This window comes from Microcaecilia unicolor, chromosome 6 (genome assembly GCF_901765095.1).
Source record: "Microcaecilia unicolor chromosome 6, aMicUni1.1, whole genome shotgun sequence".
Taxonomy (NCBI): domain Eukaryota; kingdom Metazoa; phylum Chordata; class Amphibia; order Gymnophiona; family Siphonopidae; genus Microcaecilia; species Microcaecilia unicolor.
Window position 1 is genome coordinate 84023759 of NC_044036.1, and position 19896 is coordinate 84043654.

Consider the following 19896-nt stretch of genomic DNA (forward strand, 5'->3'; position numbering starts at 1 on the left):
ACTAGGATGGGTACTGACTTAAAGATTCTTTCCTATAATGTGAAAGGCCTGAACATGCCACAGAAAAGACAAAAGTTCTATAAAGAGTTGAGGCAGTTAGGGCCTCATGTGGTTCTCCTTCAGGAGACACATCTGGCGGGCAGGTATGAAAGACTTCTCTCCCACTCGGAATACCCGGTGGCGTATTTCGCCTCTGCAGCGGGATCAAAGAAAGCTGGAGTGGCGATCCTAATTCAGGCTACAGTGGGCGCACAGGTGATCAAAGTAAAAAGGGACATGGGAGGCCGTTATATTTTTTTGCATATAAAAATTGACCAAGTAGATCTCACTTTAGCGTCCATTTATGCGCCTAACACGGGGCAGGCGGAGTTCTTGGAAAGGGTTAAAAACTCTCTGGCCATTTTTGCGCAGGGTTCTCTGGTAATAGGAGGGGATTTCAATACTGTGATGAACCCCGGACTTGACCGATCAGGCCCCAATAGAAACGAAGGGCAGAGGGATTCCCTGGCTTTAAGATCTTTAGCAAACTCTTTGGGTACGGTGGATATGTGGAGAGTAAAATATCAGAGGGTGCGAGATTATACATTCTATTCCGCAGTGCATAAAACCTATTCCCGCATTGATTATCTATTCTTGGATGCCACTCTAGTGGAACGGGGACCTGACGCAGGGATTGGCAGTGTGACCCTGTCGGATCACGCCCCAATATGGGTTACTTTGCCAACTATTAGGGCTGAAAATAAAGATAGAAGATGGACAATGAATGTGGGTCTTTTACAGGAGGGGGAAGTGGTGGCAGGATATAAACAAATGCTGAAAGAGTATCTTGAGTTTAACTTGGAATCGGGACCCTCGCTCAGCATTGTTTGGGATGCCATGAAGGCGGTATCCCGGGGCTACTTTCTTCAAGTAGCCAGTAAAAAATCAAAAGCCCGTAAAGTGCAGATAGCAAAATGTATGGAGAGTATCTGTCAGCTGGAGGAACAGCATAAGGCAACTGGGTCAGAGCGGGTTCTGAGTGAGCTTAGCGATCAGAGAGCGTGGCTAGATTCTGTTTATTCTGAGCAACTTAGTATGCTACAAAACAAGAACAGGGTGAATTCCTATGAGCATGCCAACAAGGTGGGGCGTCTCCTTGCTATAAGGTTGCGCAGACAAAAAGTTGACCGGGCTATTTTAAAGATACGGGATTCGGGAGGGGGTGAGCTAGGTACATCTGAGCAAATACGAAAAAGATTTGGGGAATTCTATCAGGATTTGTACACTCAGGAGATTAGCCCTTCCCTGGAATCCATAGACCAATATATCAGGGATAGTGAACTACCTTCTCTGAGCCCCCAACAACAGGCATTACTAAATGAAATGGTTACTCCCAAAGAAATTCAGGAGGCGATCAGTAGTTTGCCATTGAGTAAATCGCCTGGCTTGGATGGGTTGCCTAACGAGTTCTATAGGAAGTTCGCCCCCGAGCTATGTCCGCTCTTAGCAGACTTGTTTAATCAAGTTGGGAAAGGGGGATCACTACCTCAGTCAATGATGGAAGCGTGGATAGCTGTATTACCCAAGCCGGGCAAAGATCATTTAGACTGCGGATCTTATAGACCCATATCGGTATTAAATACTGATGTCAAAATACTGGCTAAGGTTTTGGCCAATCGCCTGGCCCCAATCCTTCCAGTTCTTATACATCCAGACCAAGTGGGCTTTGTATCTTACCGCAAAGCGATGGATAATATTAGAAGGGTGGTTGATATTATGTACTTGGCAAAATTAAATAAGAAGCCGCTTTGTCTCTTAAGCCTTGACGCGGAAAAAGCCTTTGACCGGGTCCACTGGCCCTTTATGTATGGAGTAATGGAGAACATGGGGTTTGGAACACAGTTTTGTAGGTGGATACAGGCCTTTTATGAGTCCCCAAGGGCTTGTGTTCGGATAAATGGTGGAAATTCCGAGCTGTTCACGCTGCATAGAGGGACTAGGCAGGGTTGTCCCCTGTCGCCCTTGCTGTTTGCATTGGTGATGGAGCCCTTTGCGGCCCAGATGAGGCTGGACCCTAATATTTCAGGAGCTAAAATAGCAGATAGAACCCATAAAATGGCCCTCTTTGCAGACGATGTGCTGCTGTTTGTTACTCGACCTCAATCCACTCTCCCACATCTAGAGCAGATGATAAGAGAATATTCTGCAGTATCGGGCTTCAGGGTCAACATGGCAAAATCAGAGGCTCTGAACGTAACACTCACTGATGAGGTGGTGGAGTCCTTAAAGATTTCATCCCCGTTTAGTTGGGCCCCCAAACAGATTAGGTACTTGGGGGTGATGCTTACAAGGGAAATGTCGGAACTCTTTAATGCAAATTATAGGGGATTGGGTAAAACCATCATGGATGATCTGGAGAGATGGGGAGAGCTGGGAACTTCGTGGTTCGGTAGAATAGCCATCCTTAAAATGAACATATTGCCCAGATTGTTGTACCTCTTTCAGACGCTGCCTGTGATAATGCCCAGGCGATTCTTGGCTACTCTGCAAGATAGGTTGGTGAGATTCGTCTGGACAGGAAAACGACCGCGGTTGGCGCGATCGCTATTATATAAGGAAAGGAAGAAGGGGGGGTTGGGGGTACCCAATCTTACTTGGTACTATAAGGCAGCACAAGGGAAAGCAGCACTTGAATGGTACCAAGATTATTCAGATCGCCAATGGGTGCATATTGAACAACATTCGATGGGTGATCAGCCACTGAGTGCCATAATGTGGCTACCACGGTCTTTTAGAAATCTGGCTGAACGAGCTTGCCCCTCCATAGCTGTTACACTTCATTATTGGGATAGTTTGTTTCCTAAGAGACAATGAGGCATATTTTCAAAGCACTTTGGGAGGCTAAGTTCCATAGGTTTCTATGGAACTTTGGGAGGCTAAGTGCTTTGAAAATGAGCCTGAATGTGTATTGACCAGGTACACTCCAATTGCATTTAATCCCTTATTCTTACCTGGCACAGTAAAGGGGATTTTCACTAAATGGCGTGAATTGGGTGTGAGAACATGGGGCCAGCTGTTTGAGGCGGATTCCCTGTTGCCTTTTAATGCACTGCGGGATAGTTATCCAGGGGTAGAGGGTGATGAGTTTGCCTATTGCCAGTTGGCATCCCTTCTCAAGAGTAAGGCGGTGCGAGAGGTAATGCAGCGTAAGAAAATTGACCTGGAGGAGATATGTGAGAAGTTTGAATCTTCCCGGGGCTTGATAGGTTCCTTGTACCGTATCATAGGTAATCAGGCCTCTGGATGTGGAAAGCATAGGGGTGTCTGGGAGCGGGAACTGGGTGTGCAGTTGGGAGAGTCCGAGTGGGAGAGAATAGAAAAAGCAGTGATGAGGGTATCAGTTCATGTTCCTCTGCAAGAGAACGCTGTCAAAGTATTATATCGATGGTACCTTACGCCGGCCCGTCTGCGGAGGATCTTTCCGTCCTCTTCGGACATGTGCTGGAGAAGGTGTGGCCACAAAGGTACAATGGGGCATATTTGGTGGAGCTGTATCAAAATTCGGGCATTTTGGAAAGCTGTACATTCTAGGCTACAGCACTGGCTGGGGTGTGTAGTGCCATGGGTCCCTGAGGTGTTCTTGTTCTCAGCTAGGACTGCAGGCCTACTGTCACATCAGCAGACCCTAGTTCAACATGCGGTTGGCACAGCAAGGGTCGTTGTGGCGGCACACTGGCGAAAGGAGGGGGTTCCATCTTTATCTCGATGGCTTAATAAGTTGAGATATGTTCGGGAAATGGAGAGACTAGTGGCTGAGCGTAAACAACAAATGGTTAAATGGCGTTTAGTTTAGTTTGGGAGCCCGTCCCCTTTGACGCTCTATAAATCTAGTTGCTATATGCATAGAATGCCATGAGGGGCAGTGCCCAGTAGTGTCCACCTAGAGGGTGGGGGAGGGGGGGTGGGAGGATGGGTGGAGAAATCTTTGTTTTCTTGAAAATTGGATAAAAATGTGAAGTTTATTGCTGGTGACATAGTTATATTGAAACAATTGAATGTAATCTTATAAGCTGTATGGGTAGAATCCTGTATTAGAATAAGCATGTTGTACTCTTTTTTTAGTTTTTGTGGTTCCATTGTGCTGTTTCAATGGTTAATAAAGACTTCTTGCAAATAAAAAAAAAATAAAAAAATAAAAAAAAGAAATTGATGGCGCCAAAAACGGCACCGAAGTACAGCATGCAGTTAAACAGAGCATGCGCTTATCTGACATGCACCTAAATGGAGTGCACTGTATTATAATTTACATGCATATTTCACACCTCACCTAAACTCTTCTCGTGCACACACTTGCTGGCAAAGTATTCCTTGTTGTTTTACATGTGTTCTTGCCACCGTAAACTAGTCAAACATGTTATAGAATAACCCCCATAGCCGGGGTGGACTGACAGTGATCTGGGCCCCTGGGCAAAAGGATAATTGGGCCTCTACCTCCCAAGGTCCTGCTACCTCCCTCTCTCCCTGCCTTTAAGCTGCCAGTGCCTGGCTCAGATGTTTATCCCTTTTCTCTTTTCTATCTTTTAAAACCCCCTTCCCCTCTGAATCTCTTTCGAACCTTCCCATCCACCCCCAGTGATCCGACAGCTTCCCTTGGTTTACCTTTCAACTTGTTTCTTTTGCACAGCAGTGTTTCAGAGAAAGTTGCCTGTGCTGACCCTGGATGGAGTCTCCTCTGCTGCACCCCTGTAGAAACAGGAAGTTACATCATAGGGGCAGAGTGCAGCAGAGAGGAGACTCTGGGGCCGGCACAGGCAACTTTCTCTGAAATGCTGTTGTGCATAAAACATGTGCCTTTTTGGAACTTTAAAAGAGGTTCCCTGTTATAAAATTAACCCCCACACTTGTTTGTGTGTATTTTTTAAAATCTGTTTTTATTGGAAAAAGAAACAAAACAAAAAGATAGGCTGCAGATGTTGGACTCTTACACCTAGCAGCCCACTATCACTAGTTTTGAACAGTTCAATATTCCCTTGAATTCTATTCCCATAAGAACATAAGAATAGCCATACTGAGTCAGACCAATGGCCCATCTAGCTCTGTATCCTACTTCCAGTTCCCTTTCCCCAATCAAGAATACAAGATGAGAAAAGCACTCAACCATAGTATGATTACAGGAACAGTTTAACTTATTTAAGAGGCAATTATGTGCTCTGGAGGAAAGAGTAGACCAGTAAGGTTGCCATATCATTTGAAACTCTCTCCATTGGGCTTCTTTCTTCAATCTATCCCCATTTTTATATTTTACAAAATGGAAGCACATATGTTGGAAATCCACCCCTCTCTACCTAAACCACATCCTTGGGAACACCTACGCCTGGCGTGTGTGTAAGAACATGCCATCTTCTTAATGTATGTGGAGCCCATATCCACGTATAAAACATGCTTTACACCCAGGAAATGCCTTACAGCGCAATCCTATAGACTAGTGCCTAGAGGTACATGCCATTAATTGATAGGTGACTATGGGCACTAGCAGGGACGGACTGACCATTCAGGCAACCGGGCTGTGCCCGAGGGCCCAGAGGCTTTGCCCAGTTGCCTTCCGCTACACACTACAGCCCTCCCCGACGGTCCTACCTTAAAAGGCTTGGGTGGTTTAGTAGCCTCTGTGGGGGCAGGAAAGAATCCCACTCTTTCCTGCCCGTTGCCATTATTGTTCCTGGTGCCGCCGTGTTTTGAAAATGGCTGCTGAGACTTTCTGCGGCTGACTGGCGAGACTGCGGAGACATGCAAGACTACCGTGAGAAGTCTCGGCAGCCATTTTGAAAATACTGCGGCCGTGGCACCAAGCACAGGCAGAGTAGCGGCAGCGGGCAGGAAAGAGTAAGATTCTTTCCTGCTCCCGAAGAAGCCACTAGACCACCAGGGCCCTTCAAGGAAGGACCCACTTGCAGGGGTCTGTAGTGTGTAGGAGGGGGGCGGCAACTGCTGTGGTTCGGGGGCTGTTATGCACAGAAGGGGGGGAGGTGGTGGGCAGTGGCCGGGGGTTTTCTAAAAGGTAACGCCTAAGTGGCATAGCACCTAACTGCAAGCGGGTGTGGGTGGAACATGGACATGATTCCCAGTTTATGTGAGTCACTTGCCGTACCTAGGCACGCCAACTTCCGCCTGCCATTGACATGACTAGTATTCTGTAATGGTATCTTGGCGCTAAACCCATGGCCTAAACTGAGATGCCAATTTATAGAATTGCCCCATTATAGTTGGTAAATAGGCCCTATTTAGAATACTGGGGTTTGTGTTAAATACCATGCATAAATGTGCCTTTAACATGTTAACACAGATTAGTAGATTAGGCTTTTAGTTTGAACCTGAGACAAAGAAGGGTGAGCATGACATATTTTTATTTATTTGTTGCATTTGTATCCCACATTTTTCCACCTATTTGCAGACTCAATGTGGCTTACAGTAATATATCATAACATGCGCCAATCAAGAGAAGATAAACAATTGGTTACATAAAGAGCAAGTGAAACATAATGGATATAATCAATTCAATAAATCAGAAGGCAAACAGATTATCAAGTAATTGGTGATGTGTTGGAATTCCTATTATTGATTATTATGGGAAGTCTTGTTATAGAGGAAAAGGATATAATCATATCAGTGGAAGAAGCAGTTTTCAATTACTGGCTTCTCTGGTTCATAGCTTGCTGTTGTAACCATTATGTGGCTATTCCAGTCCAGCCTGTTACTGCTGCCACACCCAGAACTGGCCTCTGTAGTTTGCCCCCAAGTTACTTTAAGAAAGGTGAACTAGGTGTCAAGGGATCATACATGAAGGTCCTTAGTGGGGTAGGGAATGGCTGAATGTGATTCGGGGGAGAAGGGAAAGAAATAAGTAAATCGTTCCAGGGTAGGGGCCTCACAAAAGTATGTTCACCAGTATGTTTAAATCTCTTTATTAACACAAAATGTACATTCATAGCACTTCAACCAATACAACAAATTATTGTCAATTCTTTGTCAGATTGTCTAAATTCTTTTCTCTTTTCTCCCGAATAATACCCCCCTCCCCCCCACCCTCCTTTCCTTATGGTTCAAATTCTTTATTAATGAGCATTGCTGTAAGACAAGCATCTACATGCTTCAATTGTAATAATAAACACATGCTACAACTTAACATTTGTCAACTGCTAATTATTCCATCAACAGGTCACCTTTCCCTTCCCGTTGCCCTCCCTCGACCCTCCCTCCTTCCCTCCACTCTTCCCCCCCCCCCTTTCTCCCTTAATCCCCTCCCTCAATGTCCTTGTAGTCCATCAGTTCGGGTGATTTTATAGGTTCAATAAGTGACTTCTGGCTGCGGGAGTCATGGTGTTCCAAAAAGGTGACCACACCAATTGCAATTCTTCTCCTGCGCTCGTGTCCATGTCTTTTATTCCAATACGTTCCAAACGTAACAACCTCATCATTTGTATCCGCCACTGCGACAATGTGGGGTATTTATATGTCAACCATTCCTGCAAGATAACTTGCCGCACCACAATTACTACTTTGTTGATAAAAAATTTTGTATCCTTTTGGGATCGGATGTCCCAACTTTAGTTGTCCAAAGAGTAATGCCGGTTCACATTTCCATGTGTTCTTCCATAATTTGGAAATGTATTGTACCAAGGTTTTCCAAAACTTGCGTATGCCTTCACACGACCAAAACATGTGGCCTAGTGTTGCCCCACCAAATCCACATTTCAAACATGCTCCCCAAGGGGAGAGTCCCATATGAAAGGCCCGTCTTGGTGGAATATAGAGTCGAAGCACAAATTTATATTGCTGCTCCCAATGTGCTGGCCAGGCCGATCTACTTCTAATAGACAGAATGTATGATTTGATGGTTTCCAATGATATGGTGAAAGTTAAGTCTTGTTGCCAGGAGTTTACTAGTTTCCCATAATCTAGTTCCGGCATTGTGTCCCTTATGTGTCTGTGATGAAAGGAAAGAGGCACTTTGTTCTGAGCCTCCAACAAAAAGGCTGTTGACAGTTCCTCCTGAACGTCTTCTGCCAAGTCTTCCCACGGCAAGGATGATACATAGTGGTGTAGTTGTCCATAATAAAACGCATCCCTGTCCGGCAGGGCAAATTCTGCCTGTAAATCTGAAAATGGTTTCATTCGGCCCTCCTCTGTAACTACCTGTAATAAATATTTTATTCCTTTCTTATCCCATCTGCGAAAGACTGAGTACATTTGCCCTGGGGGAAATGCTACATTACCACAGATCGGTAAGTATGGGGTGGTTTTTGTGGAGAATTTGTGCATTCTGCATATCCACCTCCACGCTGCCCTGGCTACATATATTATCTGAGTTGGTTTTAACAACTTGGGTATTCTTGCCCCAGTGACATGCAGGTAATTACTGAAGTGTACCCCTAATGTCAATCTCTGCTCTAGCTCTGTATTAGAGTATTCCTGTGTTTGTCTAAACCAATCGTTAACATGTCTCATGCCACATTTAGGAACCTAAGGCTAAGGAGCCCCAACCCCCCATATTCTACTGGGATCTGTAGTGTTTCTATGGGGAGACGTGCTCTTCTCCCCCTCCACAGAAAACGTTGCAGCATGGCGTTTAATTGCCTTTCATCTGCCCTTTTCAAATACAATGGTAAAGTTTGAAGTACATATAACCATTGGGGTATTACCATCATATTATACAATGCAATTCTTCCCCCCAATGAGAGAGGTAAGGGGGCCCATGCCTGCAGTCTCCCCTCCGTTCCCTTAAGTAGCCGACGGACATTATACTCATACAGATTCGTGAGATCAGAGGGAATATACACCCCTAAATATTTGAGCTCTCTTTTTGCCAATTGCAATGGTAGTCTGTGTTCCGTGAGTGTTCGGGTTTTAGGCCCTAAGGCGAGGACTTGCGATTTGCCTATATTTAGTTTAAAACCAGATAGCTGACCATATTGGACTATGTTGTCTAATAATTTATCCAAGGAGTGATCTGGGTTAGTCAATGTTAACAATAAGTCATCGGCATACGCCAAGACTTTTACTTCCTGGCCTGCTATTTTAACTACCTCTATTTCTTTAGTATGTTTTAGTGTCCTGAGCAGGGGCTCCAATGCAATTACAAATAAAAGGGGGGATAAAGGACAACCCTGTCTCGTACCTTTCCAAATGGCAAATGCTGCCTCACTCATCCCATTCACTATCACCCTTGCCTCTGGGTTACAATATAGGGTTTCTACTGCTTTTATGAACCATCCCTGTATTCCCATATGACCCAGTGTTTGGAATAACCAATCCCAGCGCACCTGGTCAAAAGCTTTTTCGGCATCCAAGCTGATCACCATGGCCGAGTCTCTAGTCTCCAAACACGACGCCATTGCCACTAATAGTTTCCTTACATTATGGGTTGCTTGTCTGCGTCTGACGAACCCTACTTGCTCAGGACCTATAAGGACGGGAAGCCACCGAGCCAATCTTTCTGCCAGCACTTTTGCGAGTATTTTCACATCTAAATTGAGCAGGGATATGGGCCTATACGAGCTCACCTCCTCAGGTGGTTTTCCGGGCTTTGGTAGTAATGTAATTTGGGGAAGGTTCCCTCCTGTATCACTTCTTCATAGAACTCCAACAAGGATATCAACGCACCCGGGGGCAGCATTTTATAATTTCCCGTGAAACCATCTGGCCCTGGGGCAGAGTGTTGTTTTAGGGATTTCACAACTGTCTGGATCTCTATCAGAGTGAGAGGGCTGTTCAGTGATTCTAGGCCTGCCGGGGGGATTTCATCCAACCCCGCCTTGGCTAGGTATTCTGAAAGTTGGTTACCCAGCGGCCCATGTTCAACAGAGTAAAGACTTGAGAAATAATCGGTGAATAGCTTCCCTATCTCTTTCCTACCTGTTGTTATGTTGCCATTATTATCCTTTAGAGCTGCCACCGTTCTAGGACCACCCCAGTTTTTTATAACCCGCGTCAGTAAACGCCCTGAGCGGTTACCAAATCTTTGCAATTTATATTTATAATAAAGTGAAGATTTATTTTCTTGGTCATGTAAAAGCGTATTAAGCGCTATCTGGGCAGCCTTCAGTGTGTCTAGGGAGTCCTGAGTGGGGCGTTGTATGTATGCGCGTTTGGCCTTCTTCATCCTCTCTTCGAGCAGTAAAATACCTTGTGCCCTTTTCTTCCTTTTCAAGCTAGTGTATGCAATTACCTCCCCCCGTAGCACTGCTTTTGAGGCGGACCAAAATAGCGTTGGTTGTGCGTGCGCATGTATATCATTATTCAGAGCGTAATCTTCCCATTTGGCATTTATGTGAGCTTTGAAATTGGGGTCCATGTATAAATATGTTGGGAACCTCCAACCCCGGCCCCCCGTGTCATCTACTGGCATGACCAAGTCCACCCAGACCAATGCGTGATCCGATATCTCCTCTGGACCTATGGTTGCAGCCTTTACCAGGTGGAACATTTTTCGGTCTATTAAAATATAATCTAACCGAGATAAGGTTCCATGTGCTCTAGACCTATGGGTATAATCTCGCTCCCCTGGATGTAGTGTTCTCCAGGCATCGATGAGCCCCAGAGTTTGGGAGAGTTTATCAAATTCCTGCATTCGCTGACCTGTATAATGAAAGGATGTGGGATTAGTTATGTCTTGTTCTGGGTCTGCGACCATGTTAAGGTCCCCCATCACCACGATCTGCTTAGGTTGGTATTTAAGACATTGGCCTATTATTGTATTATAGAATTTTGGGTCACAGAGGTTAGGTCCATAAATTCCAACCAGAATAAATTCAATGCCCTGTAACCATATGTGTATTACAATATAATTCCCTTGTTCCCCTTTGGCCAACAACTTAGCCTTGTATTGTAAGCCTTTACGAAAGAGGACTGCCACGCCCCCTCTCCGTCCCTGCGGGGAAGCCGCATAACACTCTCCCACCCAAAGCCTTTGTAATTTGGCATGTTCTAGATCTGTAAGCCTTGTTTCCTGCAGGCATGCTATGTCAGCTTTATGCCTCTTTAAGGCTGTCAATATTTTTGCCCTCTTTATGGGGGAGCTTATGCCTCCCACGTTCCATGTAATTAACCTTGCCGGCATAACATAGTTTGTTTATGATTTCCAAACAAGCATGTCCCATTTATCTGTCTTGGCCATCTACCCCTGTCTCCACCAAATTTTTGCACTGTGGATTTGTGTAAGCATTGCCTTGGTGTATTTTTGTTCTGCTCCCACAGCCTCAGTCTTTCGCACTTAATTTGACTCCCTCTTACTGTGTACCATCTTTTCCCCAAATCCCCTTTATCTTCCCTAACTTGCTTCCCCGTTATAACTTCTAACCCTCCCCCCTCATTCCCCATCCCCTTCCCTTTCTCCCCTCTTTGCTCCCTCTGCTCCGTAAGCATACCTACGGAATAGGACTCCCTTAATCGGCGAGGGGCCCCCCGCTCCAAGTTATCCCAGCTTAGTACTTTACAGGCATAACATTACATACATCACCAAATATTCTTGCCCTCCGGACAATCCATCTAGGTCCCGCTGCTTAGTTTATTTTCTGTCACAAAAGCCCGAGACTCCGCAACTGATTGGAAGTGATGCCACTTTTCCTGGTGCATTATCTTCAAGTGTGCCGGGTACATGAGTGCAAATTTTACCTTGTTTTTGGCCAGATCAGAGCAAACCGGATGGAATGCTCGCCTTTGCTCTTGAACCCTCTGTGAGTAATCTTGAAATATCATTATTTGGTGACCTTCAAAGCGCAAATTGTCTCTCTTTAAGCGGAACCCTCTGAGAATCTCTACTTTATGTCGAAAGTTTAAGATTTTTGCCACAACTGTTCTCGGGCGCTGTGAGTTCTCCATTTTTCTTCCCACTCTATGTGCCCGTTCGATGGTTATGATGCCCATGGAATCTGTTAGCGCCAGCTCTTTTGATAGCCACGTCTCTAGCCAGTCAGTCAGGTTCCGCTCTGGCACTCGCTCTGGGATCCCTACGATCCTGATGTTATTGCGCCGGGAGCGGTTTTCTAGGTCTTCTAGCTTTTCGGCCTGTTCTGCGAGTTGTTTTTGCAGTTGTGCAATATCCGGGCCCTGTGCGCGGGAATCATCTTCCAGCGCGGAGACTCTCACTTCCAAATCGCCGGTTCTCGTTTCTAAGCCGTCCAGCCCGACTTGTATGGATTCCAAATTCTTCGACAACGCGTCCCAATGGGGGTTCAGGGCGCGGATCACCGCCGCCGTTATTTGTTCCAGCTGCTGGTCTGTAAATATTGAGGCCGGTTGCGGCGCACCATCCGCCATTTTTTCTCCACACGCTACCTTGCCCCGTGTCTTCGCGCTGGATTTTTGCGCCATCTCGGTAGGTGATTTACCTAAATATTTTTCCATGCGGTCTGGAGCTCAAGGGGGCTGTCTGGAGGGGCTCGTTCGCCTTTTTTAAGCAGTTATTATGTCGTTCTGGAGCGGGGGAACCCGGAGCCTCGAGCCGCTGCTGCCGCCTCGCTCACCGCATGACCGGAAGTCCATGTTCACCAGTATTGATCTGGCTCTGGTGCTGTTTGGGGTCATGTAGTGTGGTACTTAGGTATTTTCAGATAAAACACTGAAAATCTAAGGATGCTCCAGTATGTAGTAGCTCCCACACTGGTTCCTGCTGTTGACCACCTGAAACATGCTGTACAATGCCTCCACCTTCTTTTACTGCTTGTTTCTTCCTTTCACAGAAATACCTGAAAAAAAAAGACCTCCTTTCCCTAGAAGACCTTGCAAGAAGCCAGTTTAACCAGGTAAAGAATGTTGAGCTGCTAGCCTCTTTGAATGGACTGAAGTGCAGCTTGGAAAGTAGAGTGGGCAGCTGAGGAGAGACAGCTGTGAAAATGAGAGAGCACTGGGGGGGGGGGGGGGATTTTGGTTTAGTTCATGGTTTTTTTTTTCTGTTTAGCACAGCATAAGTTATATTCAGATACAGTAGGTATTTTTCTGTCTCTGGAGGGCTTAATGATCTTAAGTTTGTACCTGACTCAATGTAGGGTTAAGTGACTTGCCCAAGATCACAAGGAGCTGCAGTGGAATTTGAACTGGGCTTCCTTGTTTCTCAGCCTTCCACTCCAGATCTTACAACAAAGTTAGAAAGATGTTGGAGATCCACAGGAGCTGATGCAGAAAGCCATGCGGTAAGAGCCAGCTCAGCACACAACTTCTACCGTGAAATTAATGATAAAAAAAATTCTGCATTAGCAGTAATCCACAGATCATTACAAAATGTCCCCCTCATGCACTGACAAGAAGGGTAACATTTAAAAAAAAAAAAAGCTGCTGGGTCTGCACCCCCAACCCAGCTTTCTGTACCAGCCCCTGTAATCCCTAGTAGTCTAACAATGTCCGTCGCTGCTCTGTGCATCTGGGAATGCACAAGTAGGGTCAGTCTGCCAAATAAGAAAAAAGCTCCTGGGCCAAGAAGATAATTTTTTCCTTTATTTGGTAGAAGAGTCAAGTGCTGCCATTTTCCAAAAGCGGGTGGGCTTGAGATGGGGGGGGGGGGGGGGGCTGAGGAAGGGATTGGGGGGATATGACATGCCAGTAGACACCAGGGAAATTTTTTTAAGTAGTCTGTGGGGGAGGGGGTTCAGGTTGGGGTGGGGGTGCTACTAGACACAAGGATTGTTTTAAGTTGAGGAGGGGAGAAGGCTCAGGGATGAGGAATGCCGCTAGACACCAGGATTTTTTTAAATGTTGTCTACCCCTCATTAACCATGCCCTGCCATGCACTGCTGCCCACAGTAGCTTCCTGAATGGGTCCCACAGTGGTATTAACTTGTCTCACACAATTGTTGTGGTTTCTTGAAGTTTTTGTGACTCTGCTTTGGCCAGATTTAGCAGTGTTGTGCTGTGGTCCCAGGTGTCTGTGATTTCTCCCCTTGCCTTAAGTTGGTGCCTGGCAAAATGGTAGTGACTTTGATAAAGAACAAAATTACAGAGCCTATTCATAAGCATGGATTAATGAGACGAAGCCAACATGGATTTAGTCAAAGGAAATCTTGTCTCACCAATCTGCTACATTTCTTTGAAGGTGAGCTGATTGATGTTGCGTATCTGGATTTTCAAAAGGCATTTGACAAAGTAGTGCAAAAAACAGAAGAAACAAGTCTTCGCAAGAAAATCAACAAGAAACAAAACAGTGAAGATGACTAACAAAAACAAAAAATAAAAATATATATTAAACACGTCAAAATTTAAAATTAATCATAAAATATGTATTTAAAAAAAATAAAACCATCAAGATCAAAAATTACATAAAAAAGATGACACTTTGGATGTAAAAATGAAGAATCAACTTTATTAGCCAAACGGTAGCAGGGAAAAAGGGACTCGACACAGCTGTGTTTCGGCCGTACTGGCCTGCGTCAGGAGTCATCTCTGTTGTATGTTGATTATTAATTTTGTCCAAATGTAAAAACAATATGTACGTCTTACCAATAAATTGAAGCTGTGGCGCTCGATTATACTCGAAACGAAGTCTAGCGGAGAAAATCCGATTGCTGATGACAGAAAGTTAATCAAAATTATTAAATCACAAGAGGATTGTGAACAATTGTAAGAGGACCTTTCGAGACTGGGTATCCAAATGGCAGATGATGTTTAATGTGAGCAAGTGCAAAGTGATACATGCAGGAAAGAGGAACCCAAACTGTAGCTGCATGATAAAAGGTTCCTTATTAGGAATCACTGCCCAGGAAAAGGATTTAGGTGGCATTGTTGATGACATGTTGAAACCCTCTGCTCAGTGTGCAGCGCTGGGTAAGAAAGCAAATGGAATGTTAGGAATTATTAGGAAAGGCAGGGAGAACAAACTGAGAATGTTATAGTGCCTTTGTGTTGCTTCTTGTTGCAATCACACCTCGAATATTGTGTGCAATTCTGCACTGCATCTCATAAAAGATATACGGACTTAGAAAAGCTATAGAGAAAGGTGACAAAAATGTTAAAGGGAATGGGATGACTTCCCTATGAGGAAACGCTAAAGAGGCTAGGGCTCTTCAGCTTGGAGAAGAGAGGGCTGAGGGGAAATATGATAGAAGTCTACAAAATACTGAATGGAGTGGAATTGGGTAGATGCGTGTTTTGGAAAGAGTAAACAAGCGATTAAAGACTCGGAGGCATGCAGTGAAGCTACTATGTAGTACATTTAAAACAAATCGGAGAAAATATTTTGTCACACAACATGCAGTTCAACTCTGGAATTTGTTGCCAGAGAATGTGGTAAAAACAGTTAACTTTAGGGCGCTGTTTACTAAGGTGCCTAGCGTTTTTATCGTGCGCTAATGCTAGACACACCCATAGGAATATATGGGTGTCTCTAGTGTTAGTGTGGCTTAGTAAACAGGACCCTTAAAATATGTTAAAAAGGTTTGAACAATTTCCTAAAAGAAAAGTCTGTAAGTCATTATGAGAAAATCCACCACTTATTTCTAGAATAAGCAGCATAAAATCTGTTTTACTCTTTTGACCTGTCTTGGGGTCTGCTGGAAAAAGGATACTGAGCTTGATGGATCATCGGTGTATCCCAATATTGCAATGCTTATGTTTTTATGCTTATGTTATGTTCTTATGAAACAGGAAGTGATGATATTGGTTCTGAATCCTGATGGTACTTGGAAATCTCCTCTGAAGAAGTTCCTCAGTGAGGAGCAGAAGCTGGAACTTTCAAGAGCTGTGGGTGCTGGAGCAAGTGATGTGCTTTTGTTGGCTGCGGGGACACATGAGGCAGTGGTAGGAAAAATATTTAATTTAGAAATTTGCCAATCGTTCTTCCAGAAAATGTCCACAGTGATGTGCGACATTAAAGAGGCAAAAGTACATATAAAAATATGTCTGCATATAATCACCAGTGTATTTCTGACAAAAAAAAAATGTAGAACCACTGAGGAAAGATTCATACCCATTACTATAGATAAAACCATCAAACATGGGAATGGTAATTTTGTAACAAGGTGCCTAAGTTGGCCTTACTTTATAAAGGTAAACATTTGCTTATGAGGCTTTATCAAATAGTCTCCCCCCACATGGTTACACCTGTTTTAAGATTGAAGTCACTTTTTATGTTATGTGCCAGTAGGAATTGGCACATATGCACACACTTCAAAATACACACATCAGTGCCAATTCTACTCCGCTTCATCCATTCTCCAGCCCTATGAACATGTACATCTAAACCACATAAAGATAGGCACTTTGTTTTCTGAGTGTCTACTTAAACGAAATAGTGCTGTACACAAGCTATTTCTCCAAGGACAAGCAGGACAATAATTCACACCTATGAGTGACGTCATCCAACAGAGCCCGGTGTGGGAAAATCCCCCGTTTCTTTAACAGAAACTTTTGGGAGTTCCACTGCACGTGTGCCTTCCCACCTGCTGTGACCATGCCGGACAAGCCAGTCTCGCTCTTACCATGGAGCTGAACAGTCGCGGTTTGTGCCTGTGGCATTTTTCTGCCTTCTGGCTGTTTTTTAGCTTTATTTTTTGAATGCTGTGTGGAACCTCATTTTTTTCTCTTTTAGTTTTCTTTAGTTTTTTTGATAATTCGTGTTTCCTTTATTTTCCTGTGTTTTGTTGGCCCTCATAGACCTGAGTGCTCCAGTTGGGGTAGTATATTTTTCTCATTTTTTCCATCATTGACCTGTTTAATTTTATTTTGTTTGTGTTCCCCACATGTCATAGAAAACTCACAGTAGTTTTAAGTGGTGCACTAGGTGTGTCAAAACCATATTGAGGACTGATCTTCATAATTGGTGGTTGTCATGAGTGAGGCGTAATCATGAAGCTCTCTTGTCATCTCTGTCACCAGATTTCCAGGAGGACTCTTAAGAACTTAGACCAGTGCAAAACTATTTTTGGCACCATGAAGTCCAGTCCATCAATGTTGGCATTGTTGCCCATGGTCCCAGGAGCTGCACTGGACACTGGCGATGCGTTGGGATCAAGGAGGTCTCCGCCTGCCTCAAAGTCAAGAGTCGGCAGTGCACATCAGAGCCAAGCATCCTTGGATCCAGCACCCGAGGGCTTGTAAGGATTCAACATCATCCTTGTCAGTGCTAAGGGACTCTGACAAGATTTGTCAGGCGGAGACCAAGAAGCACGGACATCAGTCCTCCTCAAAGCATGGTGCCAAAACTGATTCGGCCATGATACCTTCTGTGGATTTGACCAAAGTGACTGTGTGCTTCCTCCCCCCCCCCCCCCCCCCCCCCCCCCCCCATTTTTGCCCATCCTTGTCACCAAGGAGTGGATTTGGGCCATGCTTCAGGAGGAGCTGCGGTGACTTCTAGCCTGACACAATGCCATGGCATTGAGGGTGTTGGTGTCGAACCTGATGTCAGTGCAGCTAATCCTGGAAGCCCATGTTCTCAGTAAGTGAGTCATGGTTAGGAGTCGAAAGCAGTAGCAAAGAGGTGGGCTTTAAGCCTAGACTTGAAGACAGCCAGAGACTGAGCTTGACGTACTGGCTCAGGGAGTCTATTCCAGGCATAGGGAGGAGCGAGATAGAAGGAACGGAGCCGGGAGTTAGCAGTGGGGGAGAAGGCTGTAATAGTGTCCATTCACAACATCCGCAAGACTTTTCAGATGAAATTGTGGGAGATCTCCCTCTCTGTGCATCCCATACACAAGAAGGACAACTGTGTGTATAGAGTCAAAAAGGTTCCCAGATTTGAGAAGATCCAGCTGCCACACCACACTTTGGTCATCAAATCCACTCTCAAAAGAACCAGGAGTATCGTCTCATTCCTCAGGGCCCCAGGGTATATATGCTCAGACTTTGGATTATTTGGGGAGGAAGGTTTATAAAAATGCTAATGCTGTGCTGTCCTCCCACATACATTCCTACCAGCTCTTCATGAGCATGTATTTGAAGTCCTTGGTGAACAGTGTGGCAGAATTTGCAGGCATTCTACCACCTTAGCTGACTGCAGAACTTCACCAGTTTAGTAGCCAAGCATTGAGAGTATTGGAAGGACATGGCTCGGGCAGTCTATGATGCTTTTGATGTGTCTTCCAGGACTGAACTTAGGACCCAAAGTGGTGAACTAGATAGGAAACTGGTTGACTGACATCTGGCAGAGAGTGGTGGTAAATGGAATCCGCTCAGAGGAAAGGAAGGTGAGTAGTGGAGTGCTGGGGCCGATTTTGTTTAATATGTTTGTGAGAGACATTACTGAAGGGTTAGAAGGAAAATGCCTTTTTGCAGATGACACAAAGATGGCAAATAGAGTGGATACCCTGGAGGGAGTAGAAACCATGAGAAGGGATCTCCAGATATTAGAAGACTGGTCAAGAGTCTGGCAGTTAAGGAAGGAAGAAAGATCTGGTGAAGGAAGAGAGATCTCATCTCAGGTAGCCAGAAAACTTTAGATTTAAATATTGAGATTGTTTAACAGTGAATACTATTCAATTATAGGAAGAGATGACAAATTTATGTGATACATTTATTTTATATAGCACGTGTAGGAACACTGCCTATGATAGTAACAGCGGTCTTTTTTTAGCTCAATTCCTCTCAAGACGCCCGTAAAGGTGAAACATGGACACCATGTCGGGATTGTCTAAAATTAATACATTATAGGTTGAATAAACACAGGTTTGTTGGGAAAACCAAGAAAATCATTGACAACAGCCTACATCTCCAACAATTGTATCATACCTGAAGTTGATTGTATAACTTAGAACACAAGATATATAGGGTAGAGAGGTTGGACTTGTGCGATGATGGCAATGGCTGTGAATTACACAACAGAGAAGGGCCTGAAGTCTCAGGGTGGTGTAATGCACTAATCTGAGCACATAAAAAAAGTTTTTAAAATATATTTAAATTTGATTCACAGGTTTTTGTGATTATTTTGACATGAAAGGTTTTCCACATTTAGTTGAGTTAAAATTGAATGTCAAGAAGTGCAGAGTGATGCACTTGGGTTGCAGAAATCCAACAGAGATATATACCAGATAAGAGGGGAAATTGGTATGCTCTGCTCAGGAGAGGGACCTTGGAGTGATGGTGTCTCAAGGTAATGAAACGTGGCCGTGGCCAGAGGATGCTAAGCTGCATAGAGAGGGGTATAACCAGCAGAAGAAAGGAGATGTTAACGCCCCTGTTCAAGTCATTGGTGAGGCCCCACTTATAATATTGTGTTCAGTTTTGGAGGCTGTATCTTACTAAGGATATAAAAAGACTTGAAGTGGTTCAAAGAAAAGGGACAAAAATTGTATGGGATTTGCGTTGCAAGACATATGAGGAGAGACTTATTGACCTAAACATGTATACAGATGTTCAAATAGTTGAAAGGTACTAATCCAAAACAAGGCTTTTCCAGAGACAGGAAGATGCTAGAACTAGAGGACATGAATTGAGGTTGAAAGAGGGCAGACTCAAGAATAAAGTCAAGAAGTATTTTTTCACGGAGAGGGTGGTAGATACCTGGAATGCCCTCCTGTGGGAGGTGGTGGTGGAGATGAAAATGGTAACGGAATTCAAAAATGCATGGGATAGACACAAAGGAATCCTGTTTAGAGGGAATGGATCCGAAGAAGCTTAGTCGAGATTGGGAAGCAACAGCAGTAATTGGGAAGCAAAGCCAGTACTAGGCAAACTTCTATGGCCTGTGCTATGATTGTGGCAGGACAGATTCAGCTTCAGAAACTGGAGAAGAAATCAAATGCTGGGCAGACTTCTACGGTCCGTTCCCTGATTGTGACTGAATAGATTTGGATGGGCAGGAGTGGAGCTTTTCAGGGGCTTCAACATTAAATTCAGAAATTTTAGAGCAAGGACAGAGCTGGGCAGATTTCTATGGTCTATGCCTTGAAAATGGCAAGGACAAATCAACACCAGGTATACATATGAAGTATCACA

The 19896-nt window shown here is 44.5% G+C and overlaps 1 protein-coding gene across 2 annotated transcripts in view; it reads left to right on the forward strand.

Moving 5' to 3' along the window:
* DARS2 (aspartyl-tRNA synthetase 2, mitochondrial) overlaps window positions 1-19896 on the forward strand; it is a 75927-nt gene that overhangs the window by 40440 nt on the left and 15591 nt on the right. For both annotated transcript variants that reach the window (XM_030207224.1, XM_030207223.1), the window contains exons 13-14: window positions 12717-12779; window positions 15610-15762. In XM_030207224.1, the coding sequence (XP_030063084.1) occupies window positions 12717-12779; window positions 15610-15762 (216 nt within the window). The remainder of the gene's footprint in view (window positions 1-12716; window positions 12780-15609; window positions 15763-19896) is intronic.